At 34.8% G+C, this 15,565-nt stretch overlaps 2 protein-coding genes across 2 annotated transcripts; one reads left to right on the top strand and one right to left on the bottom strand.

Annotated features, from left to right (window-relative positions):
* Positions 1-5,968: 5,968 nt before the first annotated feature.
* LOC131615244 (uncharacterized) lies at positions 5,969-7,018 on the bottom strand. The gene has a single exon (XM_058886716.1). It carries the CDS (start codon positions 7,016-7,018, stop codon positions 5,969-5,971), a length of 1,050 nt encoding a protein of 349 aa, XP_058742699.1.
* A 2,850-nt stretch (positions 7,019-9,868) lies between these two features.
* LOC131615243 (uncharacterized) lies at positions 9,869-10,990 on the top strand. Its single transcript, XM_058886715.1, has one exon. The coding sequence runs from the start codon at positions 9,869-9,871 to the stop codon at positions 10,988-10,990; it is 1,122 nt and encodes a 373-aa protein (XP_058742698.1).
* Positions 10,991-15,565: the final 4,575 nt, after the last annotated feature.

Genomic DNA, 15,565 nt, shown 5'->3' with positions numbered 1-15,565 from the left:
CTAAAATTCAAACACGCCTGAGTTATAAAATAAACTATAAAATACGTCAAAACAAATGTTAAGAAAAGTTTGAATATTGGACTCTGAAGGGGCCTCACCACATCACACCCAAAGTTAAACCCCTATGATGTTCAAAGATTTGTTTGGATGTCAAAATATAGATTCCTCCTTCCTTGATATCACTAATTAATCACAAAATCATCTTGAATACAACATGCAATAATGTTCAAGAGTTTTTTTCCCGAATTTTGAAATACAAAGATAAATTTACTCGCGGTTTAGTTCAGTTTTGAATGGCACTTCCATTGTCATGAGCCCCTCCGTCTTTCCATCGCGAGCCCCTTTATCTTTCCACTGTCGTGAGTCCTTTATCATCCATCTTTCCATTGGGATTCCTCCGTCTTCCAACAAAATTTCATCTGCGACTTTTGGTGGACACTTTGAGGTCTCTAACATCGTCGTCATATTTGAATCATCGTTACCAACATAATCTGGTAAGGAAATGGAACTCAACTGTAGGTATAACAATTTATATTTCAACTAAAAACAGCCGTATGTATAGACAACTAATTGGTTTCAACATTTCCTATTCCAACAAAAAATAGACAAAGGTATATCAAACAAAATTATATCTCAGAGACAATTGCCAAATAGATGTTAGTTAGAATAGTATGATTTCACAGACATAATCTACAAGAAAGATGCGAATTCAAATGGCACTTTAATATGAAAATCTCATAGTAGATATTAGTATACAAGAATCTTTGTCGCTTATTAAATTTTGAGATTTTATCTCACATTATTGGAAAAACTTGACATTTATAACAATTACGGATAAATTTGAAACAAATTTTTATTACACTTACCTTTAGGGTCTGTCGAGCATTAAGCAGCATAATGGGAAAATTAGAAGTTTGGCTTTTTATTTGACAGGGTAGGTGGCATCCATGGCATGCCACAAGTTCCAAAATATTAACTAAGGGTGACACTCTCTCATGCATAACAACAAGATATTTAGAGTTGGAATCACCAATGAATTGAAAGTTTTTATTTCAATAATAACACTGAATTCTACTATATGAATTAATTTAAAAAATATAATAGTTCTCAATGTAAAACATCATATACTTTCTTATTTAATCCATTTCTTGTTCCAATGCAAACTATCCAATCTGAGAAACTAAGAGAACGTCGTTCCAATGCAGACACAATAGAAAATAATGGTAACAACAACAATGCTTTTGTTTTAATGATAAATCATCTACTGTGGCTGAAGTGTTGTTTTATTTAGTATTGTTTTCTATAGTGGCTGCAATGGAACTAAATCCTCTTGATTTTCTCATATTAGAGAGTTTGCATTGGATCAACAAGTGGATTAAATAAGAGAGTAAAGATCTTTCATGTTGAGAACAGTTATATTTTGGAAATAAATTCATATAATGAGACTTAGTCTTATTATTGAGATAGAAACTTTTATTAGAGATTCCAAGTATGTTGTTGGACATGAGCGAGTGTCACCCTAAGTTAAAAGCACCAAGAGACATCGAATCACCATTCGGCATCTTATTCATTGGATCACAAAATAAGTAAACCATTTTGTGAAATTGTAGAAGTGAAAGAGAATTTACAAGAGGAGAAAAGAGAAGAAGGTGCAACTGAGGTGAAGACCAAACTTGAGTGTGTTTATATAGCATACACTATCTTAACTTAATGTCAACATGTGAATTGGAGTAATGTTTTAAGAAAAATTGTTTTAAAATTTGCATTAAATAATTTTGAAATAAATTTTTAAAACTTAATTAAAATTATTAATTTCTTTTATAAAAAACATTAACTAATAAATTAACCTAGTCATCTTGTTTAAATCAAAAATGTATTTAAGTCAATAAATTATTAATTAGGGATTTGACAAACATTTTTTTTATAAAAAATTAATAATTAAATTATCCTTTAAAATTTAATTATTATTATAAACTAAATGGAACTATATAGAGATCAAAAGATAGGAAGAGAAGAGAACAAGCAACATTGTATTATATTCTTCTCAAAGGTGAACTTTACATTGTAACATGAGTCTTATTTATAGGACCCAAGGAAGGTAGAAAATTAAGTACATTAAAGTGGAATAGGAAGATGAAGAATAAGAAGAGGGATGGACATCCACTAGTATAAATGTTTATAACACTCCCCCTTGGATGTCCATTGAGGATATGCCTCGTTAAAACCTTACTAGAAAAAACCCAGTGGGAAAAAAAATCTAGTGAAGGAAAAAGAGTACAATATCCTTTCATTTCTCCCCCTCAGTTGAACAGTCATTTCTTCGATGAAGACCAATCTTGTGTACCAGTTGATTAAAAATTCTGCTTGGGAGTGACTTTGTGAAAAGGTCTGCAAGGTTATCACATGAACAAATTTGTTGGATGCTTATATCACCATTCTTTTGGAGATCATGAGTAAAGAAGAACTTTGGGGAAATGTGTTTTGTCCGGTCTCCTTTAATGTAACCATCTTTCAATTGAGCGATGCATGCGGTATTATCTTCATATATGATCGTTGTATTTAATTTTTCAAAAGATAAACCACAAGTATTTTGGATGTGCTGAATTAAGGATCTCAACCAAACGCATTCTCGACTTGCCTCATGTAATGCTAAAAGTTCTGCATGATTAGATGATGTTGCTGCTATGGTTTGTTTCACCGATCTCCAGGAAATAGCTGTACCTCCACATGTAAACAAATAACCAGTTTGTGATCTACCATTATGAGGGTCTGACAAGTAACCTGCATCTGCATAACCTGTTAATTCGAATTGGGATACTTTTGTATAAAACAAACCCATGTCTATTGTACCTCTAAGGTAACGAAGTATATGTTTGACTCCGTTCCAATGTCTTCGTGTAGGTGAAGAACTGTATCTTGCTAATAGATTTACAGCAAATGATATATCAGGACGTGTATAATTCGCAAGGTACATTAGTGCTCCAATTGCACTGAGATATGGTACTTCAGGACCAAGCAATTCTTCATCCTTTTCTCGAGGTCTGAAAGGATCTTTCTCCACATCTAATGATCTAACAACCATTGGAGTAGACAACGGATGACTTTTGTCCATATAGAAGCGTTTTAACACTTTTTCTATATAGCCTTCTTGATGTACAAATATTCCTTTGTCCAAATGTTCAATTTGCAAACCTAGACATAATTTTGTCTTTCCTAGGTCCTTCATCTCAAACTCTTTCTTTAAACAACTCATAGCTTTTGGGAGCTCTTCAGGAGTTCCAATAATATTTATGTCATCCACATAGACAGCTATTATTGCGAATTCCTTTCCTGATCTTTTTATGAAAATACAAGGACAAATGGAGTTATTTGTATATCCTTCTCTAAGCAAATATTCACTGAGGCGATTATACCACATTCGTCCAGACTGTTTCAGCCCATAAAGAGACTTTTTCAATCTTATGGAGTATCGTTCTCGAGATTCAGAGTTGTGTGCATCTGGTACATTGAACCCTTCAGGGAGTTTCATGTAAATTTCACTATCAAGTGAACCATACAGATAAGCTGTTACAACATCCATCATGTGCAAATTAAGCCCTTCATGTGCTACTAGGCTTATTAGATATCGAAAAGTGCTTGCATCCATTACAGGTGAATATGTTTCATCAAAATCAATTCCAGGTCTTTGGGAAAATCCTTGAGCGACAAGTCGAGCTTTGTATCTCACAATTTCACCTTTTTCATTTCGTTTTCGTACGAAAACCCATCTGTATCCAACTGGCTTCACACCTTCAGGTGTTCGGACTACAGGTCCAAAAACTTGTCTTTTGTAGAGTGAGTTTAATTCTGCTTCAATTGCATCCTTCCATTTTGGCCAGTCCTCACTTTGTCTACAAATTTTGATAGACGTTGGTTCCTCATCCTCTTTGCCATTTATCTCATTTAGCGCTATATTGTATGCAAAAACATCATCAATGTCGACTTTGTTTCGGTTCCATTGTATTCCATTTTGGACATAATTTATCGAGATCTCTTTATTTTCATGAGTTTCAGGTACCTGATCAATCTCTTCTAGAGATGAAATGTCTATTATGTCTGACGATTCTTTTAGATTTCCTATATCCTCACTTGGGCCATCTTTATTCTTAGCTCCCTTTCTTGTTCGAGGATTTTTATCTTTGGAACCGATTGGTCTACCACGCTTCAGGCGTGGTTGAGACTCATTACTTTGTCCAACAGGGATATCAATTTTTATTGGAGCATTTGCAGCTGGTATATATGATTTAGTCACACCTTTTGGATCAGTGAACGCATTTGGCAATTGATTTGCTAAGTTTTGCAGGTGAATTATCTTTTGAACTTCTAGTTCACATTGTTTTGTTCGAGGATCAAGATGAGATAATGATAATTCATTCCAACTGATATCTTTTTCCAGCTTCTTATTCTCTCCCCCTAATGCTGGAAAATTTGATTCATCAAAATGACAATCAGCAAAACGAGCAGTGAATAAATCTCCTGTTGTTGGTTCAAGGTACTTTATAATAGACGGAGATTCATATCCAACATATATTCCCATCCTCCTTTGAGGACCCATCTTATTGCGATGTGGTAGAGAAATTGGAACATACACTGCACATCCAAAAATTCTTAGATGGGAAATATTAGGTTCTTTACCAAAAACTAATTGTAAAGGGGAAAAGGTGTGGTAACTCGTTGGCCTGATGCGAATTAATGTTGCAGCATGCAAAATTGCATGTCCCCAAGCAGAAACTGGGAGCTTGCATCTCATAATCAGTGGTCTTGCAATTAATTTTATTCGTTTAATAAATGATTCTGCAAGTCCATTTTGTGTATGAACATGTGCTACTGGGTGTTCAATGTCAATCCCAATAGACATACAATACTCATTAAATGCTTGAGATGAAAATTCTGCAGCATTATCAAGACGAATTTTCTTGACAGGATAATCGGGAAAATGAGCTCTTATTCGAATCAGTTGAGCTAGCAATCTCGCAAACGCCTGGTTACGAGTTGACAACAAACAAACATGTGACCATCTAGTTGATGCATCAATTAAAACCATAAAATATCTAAATGGTCCACATGATGGGTGTATTGGCCCACAAATATCACCATGTATACGCTCTAAAAAGCTGATAGATTCATTTCCAATTTTTGTTGGTGATGGCCGAATTATCAACTTCCCCTGTGAGCAAGAGCTGCATGAGAACTTATTCGATGGAATAATTTCCCTACTCATTAATTGATGACCGCATGAATTTTCAATTATTTTTCGCATCATTATATAACCGGGATGGCCCAACCGGTCATGCCAAATTAGAAATTTATCATTATTTGTAAACTTCTGGTTTACAGTTGCATGTGCTTCAGTTGTACTAATATAAGTGTAGTACAGGCCAGAGGATAAAACCGATAACTTTTCCATTACACATTTTGTGTCTGAATTGTGTTTTGTAATATACAGATGTTCAATCCCTCCATCATCTCCTGTTTCAATATGGTATCCATTTAGGCGGATATCTTTGAAACTTAATAAATTTCTATGGGACCTGGGGGAATATAATGCATTATCAATGTGCAATATTGTTCCACCACGTAACAACATATGGGCTCTTCCGGAGCCTTCAATTATTTTTGAGGTGCCAGAAATAGTACTGACATCAGTTTTTCGATTCACTAAATTAGAGAAATATCTTTTATGCTTGAGAATTGTGTGAGTTGTTGCACTGTCAGCAAGGCACATATCTTCATTACTGGAGCTAGCGTCCATATTCATTCTAAGAACAATAATAATTTTTTTTAACAATAAGTTATAAGCGCACATTAAAAACACAAATTATTTAAATAGTAAATTATGTAAACAAACAAGTAGAAAACACACTTTATTATTATTAGAAAATAAAATTCAAAACATCCATAAAACATAAAAAGAAAATTTCCACAAATTTTATTTCTTGACGCTTCCATCTCCAATAAGGTGATCAATTTTTCCATCTGGATCAGCAAAGAAGTCACCAATATCTAAATGGGTAACATCCATATTACCATAATCTGGATCATCATCTTCATTAGCAAAGTGAGTCTCGATCTTTTCCTTTTTATTTTTCAGTGATTTTTGATAAAGATCAACAAGGTGTTTTGGAGTACGACAAGTGCGACTCCAATGACCTTTTCCTCCACAACGATAGCAAATATTTTCATTTGTTTTGCTACTCTGACCCTCTTTTTCATTCTTTTCAACATTTTTCCACTTCGGGTGGAAATATGTGTTTTTATGATTCCCATTGCGACCACGATCAAAACCAAGACCATGAGCATAATTACGACCACGACCACGACCACGTGCATATGCACGACCGCGACCACGAGTTTTCCTATAGTGGTCGTGCCTTGCCACATTCACTTCTGGGAATGGAGTTGTACCAGTGGGACGGGCCTCGTGATTTTTCATCAATAGTTCATTATTTTGCTCAGCCACAAGAAGACAAGATATTAGGTCAGAATATTTAATAAACCCCTTTTCTCGATACTGCTGCTGCAGGAGCACATTGGATGCATGAAAAGTGGAAAATGTTTTTTCTAGCATATCTTCATCAGTTACTTTTTCTCCACATAATAATAACTTAGAAGTTATTCTAAACATTGCAGAATTATAATCACTTACACTTTTAAAATCCTGCAAACGTAAATGCATCCATTCATATCGAGCTTTTGGTAGGATAACCGTTTTTTGATGATCATATCTATCTTTCAAATTTTTCCACAAGACATGTGGGTCAGTTACGGTAAGATACTCATTTTTAAGATCCTCGTGAAGGTGACGACGGAGGAATATCATGGCTTTTGCCTTTTGTTGATCAGATGATTTATTTCCTTCTTTAATAGTATCACCGTGACCTTCTGCGCTTAAATGAATTTGGGCGTCTAGGGCCCATGTCAAATAGTTCTTTCCCGAAATATCAAGAGCCCCAAAATCCAATTTTGTAAGATTTGACATACTTAGTAGTTCTATCATAAAAATAAAAGAAATAAAAATATTATAATGAGATAATTATCATAAAGGAAATATTAAATATTAATATTTAAAATAATAGTTTTGTAAATTCTAATATTTAGAAATAACACAATAGTAAACTAGATTGTCACATTAGTCTTAAAATTATTTGTTTTTTTTTTTTATAAAAAAAATATATCAATTTAGTGACATAATACATCTTACATATACAAAATAAATAAATAGATAAATAAATAAAAATAAAGCATTATGAGTTCTTCATGAACTATACAATGTTATTTCGCTATCCTTCAGGGATGCTCTGCTTTTGTTACGAACAATGATCTAAAAATTATAACCATCCTTCTGGGATGCGTTAAAATTAAAACCATATATCCTTCTGGGATGCAAAAAGTTATTTCTTCTTTCTCTAATTCAATTCCATCGAATAAACAAAAATAATTCTTTCATGCTTTAAGCCAAATCCACCTTTTAATCCTTTGACACAATTAAATTTATTTGTGCACTATCCATCAAAATTGGAATCATTGTAAAACCACATGTGTTATCCACAACCTCAACAACATCAACCCATCTTACAAAAAGTTGAGTTGCTACCTAAGATTTTTTTTTTATAATATTCTTAAACATACATCAATTCTATGACAAATAAAATTACAATAAAATTACATAATCTTAACCATAAAATTACAATAAAATTATCGAACAATAAAATTACAAAATGTTAAATGTCCTAATATGATTATAAAATTACTGAATATCATAAAAAAAATAATCTCCTCCAAATCATACCTGAGAGCGTCGTGCTGATAACGTATTATAAACTAAATGGAACTATATAGAGATCAAAAGATAGGAAGAGAAGAGAACAAGCAACATTGTATTATATTCTTCTCAAAGGTGAACTTTACATTGTAACATGAGTCTTATTTATAGGACCCAAGGAAGGTAGAAAATTAAGTACATTAAAGTGGAATAGGAAGATGAAGAATAAGAAGAGGGATGGACATCCACTAGTATAAATGTTTATAACAATTATTTTAATTATCAACTTGTTTTTCTTAACTTTCCAACAATGTTTCTAGAACATCTGTTAGCATTTTTTATTTTCCTTGTCACAAAATTTATAGAACATTAATTATGGATTTGTCAACAATATTATAGTTATTTATTTGAAAAAAAAACTAAATATTAAATAATTAAATGTATTTCAAAATCTTAAAAAATATTTAAATGAGATGATCAAAGTCACTTTTAATTTAACTAAATTTTTTGATTGGAATTCAATTATGAGAATGTAGCATTAAATGTATGTTTGGTTTCGTAGTTGGAGCACTTAAAATTGATTTTGAATGTGTATAATTAGTTTTGAAATATTTGATTGCTCTAAAAAAGAATGTATTGTGCTTTTCATATTTGATTATACTTGGAGTTAAAATTTATAGATTTTAATTTTTTGTTTTGTTTTTGTAATCAAGAAATATACTGAAGAAGAACAAAAGTTAAACAACCATGATTACAAAGCAAGGCTAAAACAAGCCGGAAAGGATAGAAAATTACTCGCCAAATGAAGTTTAGCTTGAATATAGCAAAGAGTTTTTGTTAAATTCATAAAAATTACAATTGAATCGAGTAATTTTCCCTATAAAATACCACCTCCAAATCAAGGCTTTGCAACTCCAAACCACGTCCCTTCCAAACGACGTCTTTAAAAATGATGTCGTTTCTACACGTCCAAAGGCTCCAAACTATGGCAAGATTTGAGGAAGAAGAAGGAAGGATTCGAGAAAAACTTCACAAAACACACAATCAAGATTTGAGGAAGAAGAAGGAAGAATTCCTCTATACGCGAGCAAATCCTTTGTGAGAATCCTATTTAATAAACACCTCCAACCGAAAAACTTTCACTTTTAGAGAAACTTCAACCTTCCAAATCGAAGAAAAGACATGATCATTACGATTTAAATATAAATATTGTTCAATTCACTTTTATAAAAATTTATCTAAACATAAATCACTTTACCTATAACTCATTATTAACCACCACATTCAATTTTTTACAAAATTACTTTACTTAGAATCAACTTTTTTCACCAAAGAATCTTAGAAAGAAAACTTTATTCTTAATTATAATTTTTTTAGTTTGAGTGATTAGTCTCTATACTTAAAAGAGAATATTCGAATTTTATTAAAACAATGTATTATATATATTTTTTTATGTTTATAAAAAGTATAAGAGGGAAGTCATAAATTTATATTTATTAACACCACTAACAATAGCATATAGCCAATGCAATGATATATTAATCTAAATCAGTATAATAATTTTGGAATATTTCATTAACCCTTGATTCTTTTAGTTTTGGCGAAATTTGATGCATATTCAGAAATATTTTTTTTATAAAAAAATTGATTTATTTCATAGGTACATCTACAGAAGCTTAAAAACATAGTGAATGTTGAGAAAATACAAATCATTTCAGTTTAGTAAATTTTTCGGAGTTGCATCTACGAAACGTGTTAAAAATAAAGTGTTTCGTAGATGTACCTTTGAAACATTCTAAATTCCACTTTTTTAACAAAAATACATCAAATTATAGTGCAATTTATTTGATGTATTATTTTGGTGTACTATTTTCCATTGCCTCAGGGTTTAAGGTTTGTGGTTTAAAAAACTGGAACATTGTTTCATCAACGAATTCAACATATTTCGGCAGCAAATTTAAACATAACTTTTACGAAATGTTGATAAGAGAGAAACATCTCTCTAGAGTTTCTTCAACCTAGTTTTCGTTTTCCTTCTCCCTTTTTTCTTTTCAATAGATTGTTTTCATGGAGTGGCATCAAGTCCAGCGGAAGGAACTCCGAAATCTAGTTACATGGTGGGATTCTTTCCCTTACGGAAGGATTCAGGCGGGGCAGGAGGAGACGATCTCAACGTTTTATTGTTTGGAGTTCCCGGAGAGGTGTCGGGCGGTAGACTTGTTCAAGATTTTTGGTTGTGTGGGAGATGTGGTGGAGGTTGTCATCCCTCCAAGACGTAATAGATTTGGTAAACGCTTCGGGTTCGCGAGGTTCAAAAATGTGGAGGACGAAAAATTTCTAGCGATTAAGTTGGATAATATTTTGATAGATGGAAAGAAAATCCACGTTAATCAACCCAGATATAGCAGGAAGGAAGTAAGAAGGAAGTCAGAGGCATGGCCAAGGGAGGAAGTCTCGAAGAAGCAGAATGTTTTACCTAGGAACAATTTTGTTCAAATGAACAAATCTTTTGCTGATGGTGTTTTGAAGGTGAAGAAGTTTGAGGATAAGGAGATAGCTAGTGGTTTCAGGTTCAACACTAGTGCTGAAGTCAAGAATAAATGGAGGAAGGCATTCATAGGGGAAGTGTTGTTTGCTGGAGAAACATACAATATTCAAACCCATCTTGAAATTGAAGGTTTCTTTTTTATCAAAGTTCACCCACTGGGAGCTAATCTATGCCTTTTAGAGGAATTAGAGGAAGGTGTAATACAGGAACTGATCAATGAAGCATCCTCATTGTGGAAACAATGGTTTAAATCGATAAGACCATGGCAAGAGAAAGACATTGATTCTGAGCGTGTTATGTGGGTCAGAGTTTATGGGATCCCATGTCATGCTTGTTGCTTTGAGTTCTTCGAATCTGTTGCTAACATGTTGGGAACTTACATATGCGTGGATGAGAATACGATGTCGGGAGACAACATGGACATAGCCAGGATATTGATTAGAGTTCCTTCGTCTTTCTCGCTGAAGGATCATGTGGAAGTGAATGTTGATGGTGACGTTTTTCAGTTGGTTTTACATGAAGATACCTATGGCCCAGTTCGTCTAGTTGCTACAAGCCCAACTCCAAGACCTTTTCATAAGAAGTCTTCACTCTCTTCTTCTAACTCCGGAGAAATAGGTTTTTCTTATCACAAAGATTAATCCTTAAAGTCTCTCTCGATCAGTTATGGTGGTTCACAGTCATCAATGGGAGTTGTTCATGAGGAGGAAGGGGTGGAATACAGGCAGACGGTGGAGGTTGAGTTTGGATCGGTCGAACATGGTGATGGAAGGAGAATCTTGTGTCGGCAAGGAATACGGAAAGAAAATACGAGGTAGAGAAGGAAGTATACTCTTTTGATGCAGCTTTGTTGGTAGCGTGGGAGGCGAAAAGGTGTAATCACAAAAAGGGAATAGTTTCTTCTGATCCTATCTCTGACCCTAGTGTGTCAGTGTCAAAAGTTAATGATACCTTGGCTACAATTGATGGGGCCACGCAACCCAATACTTTATTTGCTGAGAAGGACAACAATTTTATACCTAAGAAAAATCAAAGAAGTAAAAGAAACAGATTTAAAAAGATTATTGAGTTTGGTGGGCCCATGATCCGTTTGCAACTAAAGCCAAAAAGGAGGGTGACGAAGCAACAAGGGAAAAAATTGTTGGCGGGTCCCAGCTGCTTGGAAGGCCCAACTTAGAATACATCTTTTTCGCCTATGACTCTTGGAGCAGTGCAAGGTATTGAAAATCATTTTACCTCTATTTCTGGAAATAAACCCACTGATTCTGATATTTTGAGGTGTAATAATAGAATTTTATCAAATTTTGGTATTTCATCGGATGGTAAATTATGGAATCTGATTGCAAATTTAGGGGTGGTTTCGGGTGAGGTAAGGAGGGAGTTGGAGAATAATTATGAAGAATTGAATAATATGAATTTAAAAAGGATGGAGAGTCAGGAGGAGCAATTAAAATCGTTAATATGATTGTGGGCACTTTTAATATAAGGGGTGGGAGTAGTTTGATCAAGAGGAAAAGAATCAGTAGTATTATTAGAAACGGGAAGGCGGATATTTTCCTCATTCAAGAAACTAAATTAAAGGAGGTTCAGGATTGGGTTGCTAATAGTTTTTGGAGAAACGAAGACATCGGCTTTTCTTTTTCAGCGGCAAATGGTATGTCGGGAGGGCTTCTAACTCTCTGGAAAAATCTAACGGTCACAGTCATTTCGAGTTTTCATGGCATTGGTTTTCTTGGGAATAAAGTTATGTGGAAGGGGGGTACTTATTTCATTGTTAATACATATTCAGCTTGTTCTCTAAGAGCGAAACATGATTTATGGGCTGGGTTGTTGGATTTGAAACAAAAGCACAATGATGGAGAATGGATTTTTAGGGGATATTTTAATGCAGTTAAGAAGAGGAATGAGAGAGTTGGTCAATCTTCGGGTAGAAACAATAGGGAATGGAGGGAATTCTCGGAGTTCATTGTAGAAAGTGAGTTGGTGGATGTTCCTAGTAAAAGGAAGAAGTTTAGTTGGTTTAGAGGAGATGGGAAATCTAAGAGTAGAATTGATAGATTTCTTATTTCTAATAATATTGTAGAGTCTTGGGATGTTGTTGGGCAATTTATTGGCTTGAGAGATATTTCGGATCATTACCCGGTATGGTTGATGGTTGATAAAGAGGATTGGGGCCCTAAGCCGTTCAAGTTCAACAACAAATGGTTTTCCGTCAAAGGTTTTACCTCTTTTGTTGAGAAGGAGTGGTTGGAGTTGGAGGTTCAAGGGAGAGGAGATTTTGTTTTGAAGGAGAAATTGCGACTTATCAAAGATAAGTTAAGATGGTGGAATAAAAATATTTTCGGGAAGATTGATTTGGAGGTGGAGGAAGAAGTTAAGGATTTGAATGCTTTGGATGATAATGTGATGTGGGATGAGGAGGAGCACGAAATCAAATCAAAGGCTAGTAAGAAAGTTTGGTTGAATCTAAAGATAAAGGAGAACATGCTTATTCAAAAGGCTAGACTAAAATGGTTGAATGATGGAGATAATAATAGTAAGTTTTTCCATAGAGTTATGAAGGAAAGGAGGAGTAGAAATCACATAACTAATATTAACACTAGTAGTGGTATGGTGAACTCGGTTAGGGAGGTAAAGGCGGCGGTGAAATCTCATTTTGAAGGTAAATTCAAAGAAGTCCGTTTTGATAGACCAACCTTAGATGGAGTTCCTCTTAAAGCTATGAGTTTGGAAGAAATTTTGTTGTTGGAAACTCCCTTTTCGGAGTTAGAGATCAAAGAGGCGATTTGGAATTGTGATGGTTCTAAAAGTCCGGGCCCGGACGGATTCTCTCTTCTTTTTTTCAAGACTTGTTGGTCTTTTTTGAAAGAAGATGTTCTAAGGTGTTTTAATGATTTCTTCAAAGGAGCAATTCTATCTAAGTCTATAGTCTCTTCTTTTCTTTCCCTTATTCTGAAGTCTTCCAATCCGTTGAGTCTCGATGAGTATCGCCCTATTTGTCTAGTGGGGAGCATTCATAAAATCATCTCTAAAGTCTTGGCTAGTAGGATTAAAGAGGCCCTCTCTTCTCTTATCTCGAATTGTCAAAGTGCTTTCGTTCCGGGTAGACAAATGTTAGATGGAGTTCTAGTAGCTAATGAATTGGTGGGTTTTGTTTCTAAAGAGGATAAGGAGTGTCTTCTTTTCAAAGTGGATTTTGAAAAAGCATACGATAAAGTGAGTTAGAGCTTTCTTAGATATATGATGAGGAGAATGGGTTTTGGGTCTTTGTGGATGAAATGGATGGAAGTTTTGGTGTTCACGAGTAAGATGTCGGTCCTAGTCAACGGAAGTCCCATGTCGGAATTTGAAGTGGAAAGGGGCCTTCGCCAAGGTGATCCTATTTCCCCTTTCCTCCTTGTCATAGTTACGGAAGGCTTAAAGGCTTTGGTTAATAAGGCGGTTCAAAATGGGGATTTTAAGGGATGTAATTTGAATGGTAGATGTTTTATTGATATCCTTCAATTTGCGGATGATACTCTATTGGTAGGGGATGGAAGTTGGAATCATTTATGGGCCATTAAGTCGTTTTTGAAAGGTTGTGTCGAGTCTCGGAATAAATTACCACAAGAGTAAAATAATTGGTTACAATATTAATTCGCATTTCTTGGAAGTGGCAACTACTTTTCTTTCTTGTAGGTCGGAGGCTAAAGAGTTTAAGTTTCTTGGTATATTCATCAGTTCTAATCCTAGAAGAGTTTCAACTTGGAGACCGCTTTTGGATAGCATAAGAAGAAGGTTGAATTCGTGGAAAGGGAAGTGGCTTAGTTTCGGTGGGAGAATTACTATCTTGAAATCGGTTTTGAGTAGTTTACCGATCTTCACTTTATCTTTCTACAAAGTGCCTAAGAAGATCATAGTGGAGATTAATAAAGTGCAATGCAATTTCTTGTGGGGAGGTTCAGAGGAGAAGAGAAAAGTCCATTGGGTGAGTTGGAAAGAAGTGTGTCTACCGGTGGAGAAAGGTGGTCTTGGTATAAGAAATTTGGAATTCTTTAATTTGGCGCTTCTCATGAAGTGGAGGTGGAGAATTCTTGAAACTTCGGATTCATTGCGGTATCGCGTTTTGAAGGAGAGATATGGGGACGTTAATTCAAAAGCTCTTTTAGGAGTAAATAAGAAGGTAGATAGGAACAAGAGATCTATTTGGTGGACGAATATCTCTTCTTTGGAAAAAAGTACTTCGGAAGATTTTTTAGCGAAGAACCTTAAATTTAGTGTTGGGCTCGGGCATTCCATCCCTTTTTGGCATGCTTCGTGGTCGGAGATGGGAATCATTAAGGACATATTTCCGGATTTGTTTGACTTATCTCTTTTGCAGGATGTTTCTATTTCCGCTATGGGAGGTTGGATATATGGAGAATGGATATGGGGAGATTTCAGAATCTTTTCCATGGCGCACCCGAGCATATTATTAAGGCGGACAACCCTGCTTCAGCTGCTGCCAGCGCCCAACAGCACCTCTTCCATGGAGGATGCCGTGTCTTGGGTGTTGTCGGAGGACGGTGCTTTCTCTGTGGCTTCATGTTACAATGAATTGAGCAAATCTAGCATCCCTTGCGGTCCGGCTAATCGTTTTGATTGTGTTTTGGCTTCTATATGGAAAGCGGAAGTGCTGTTAAAAGTTAAGGCTTTCGGTTGGAGATGTTTCAAAAATAAGATTCCTTCAAGAGACTCACTTTTGATTAGAGGTATTCTTAATTCTTCTTCTAATCTTTCTTGTGTTTTTTGTAATGGGGTTGGAGAGTCTTTATCCCATTCTTTTCTTTCTTGTCGATTTGTGGTAGAAGTTTGGAAAGAAATGGCGGTTTGGATTGGTATGGGTCTAAACGTTGTGTTTGATTTAAAAGAGAGCTTTTGGGATTGGTGTTCTTATTGTCATCATAAGAAAGTCAAAAGAAGTAAGGTGGGAAGCGTGTGGTTGGCGATAGTTTGGAGACTTTGGTTGAGTCAGAATGATGTTATTTTCAAAAATATGTCTTGGAACGTGAGCGATGTTGTTTGGAGTTGTAAAGAACTCGTTTGGAGGTGGTTGTATATCGGGAAAATTAATCAATCCAATTGTAACTTTTATGAGTTTTGCAAAAACCCTTTGTATTACATAAGTTAGGTTTCATTTGGTTGGGTAATTTTTCTCTTTGGTAGGATTTTCTTTTTTCTTTCCATTTGGGTTTGCA

This window comes from Vicia villosa, linkage group LG6, assembly GCF_029867415.1.
Source record: "Vicia villosa cultivar HV-30 ecotype Madison, WI linkage group LG6, Vvil1.0, whole genome shotgun sequence".
NCBI classification, from domain to species: Eukaryota; Viridiplantae; Streptophyta; class Magnoliopsida; order Fabales; family Fabaceae; genus Vicia; species Vicia villosa.
This window is presented reverse-complemented; position numbering and strand designations above follow the sequence as displayed.

What these genes read in the sequence shown, in the direction of transcription:
- LOC131615244 (XM_058886716.1), bottom strand. Translation starts at nt 7,018, where the DNA reads ATGTCAAATCTTACAAAATTGGATTTTGGGGCTCTTGATATTTCGGGA.
- LOC131615243 (XM_058886715.1), top strand. Translation starts at nt 9,869, where the DNA reads ATGGAGTGGCATCAAGTCCAGCGGAAGGAACTCCGAAATCTAGTTACA.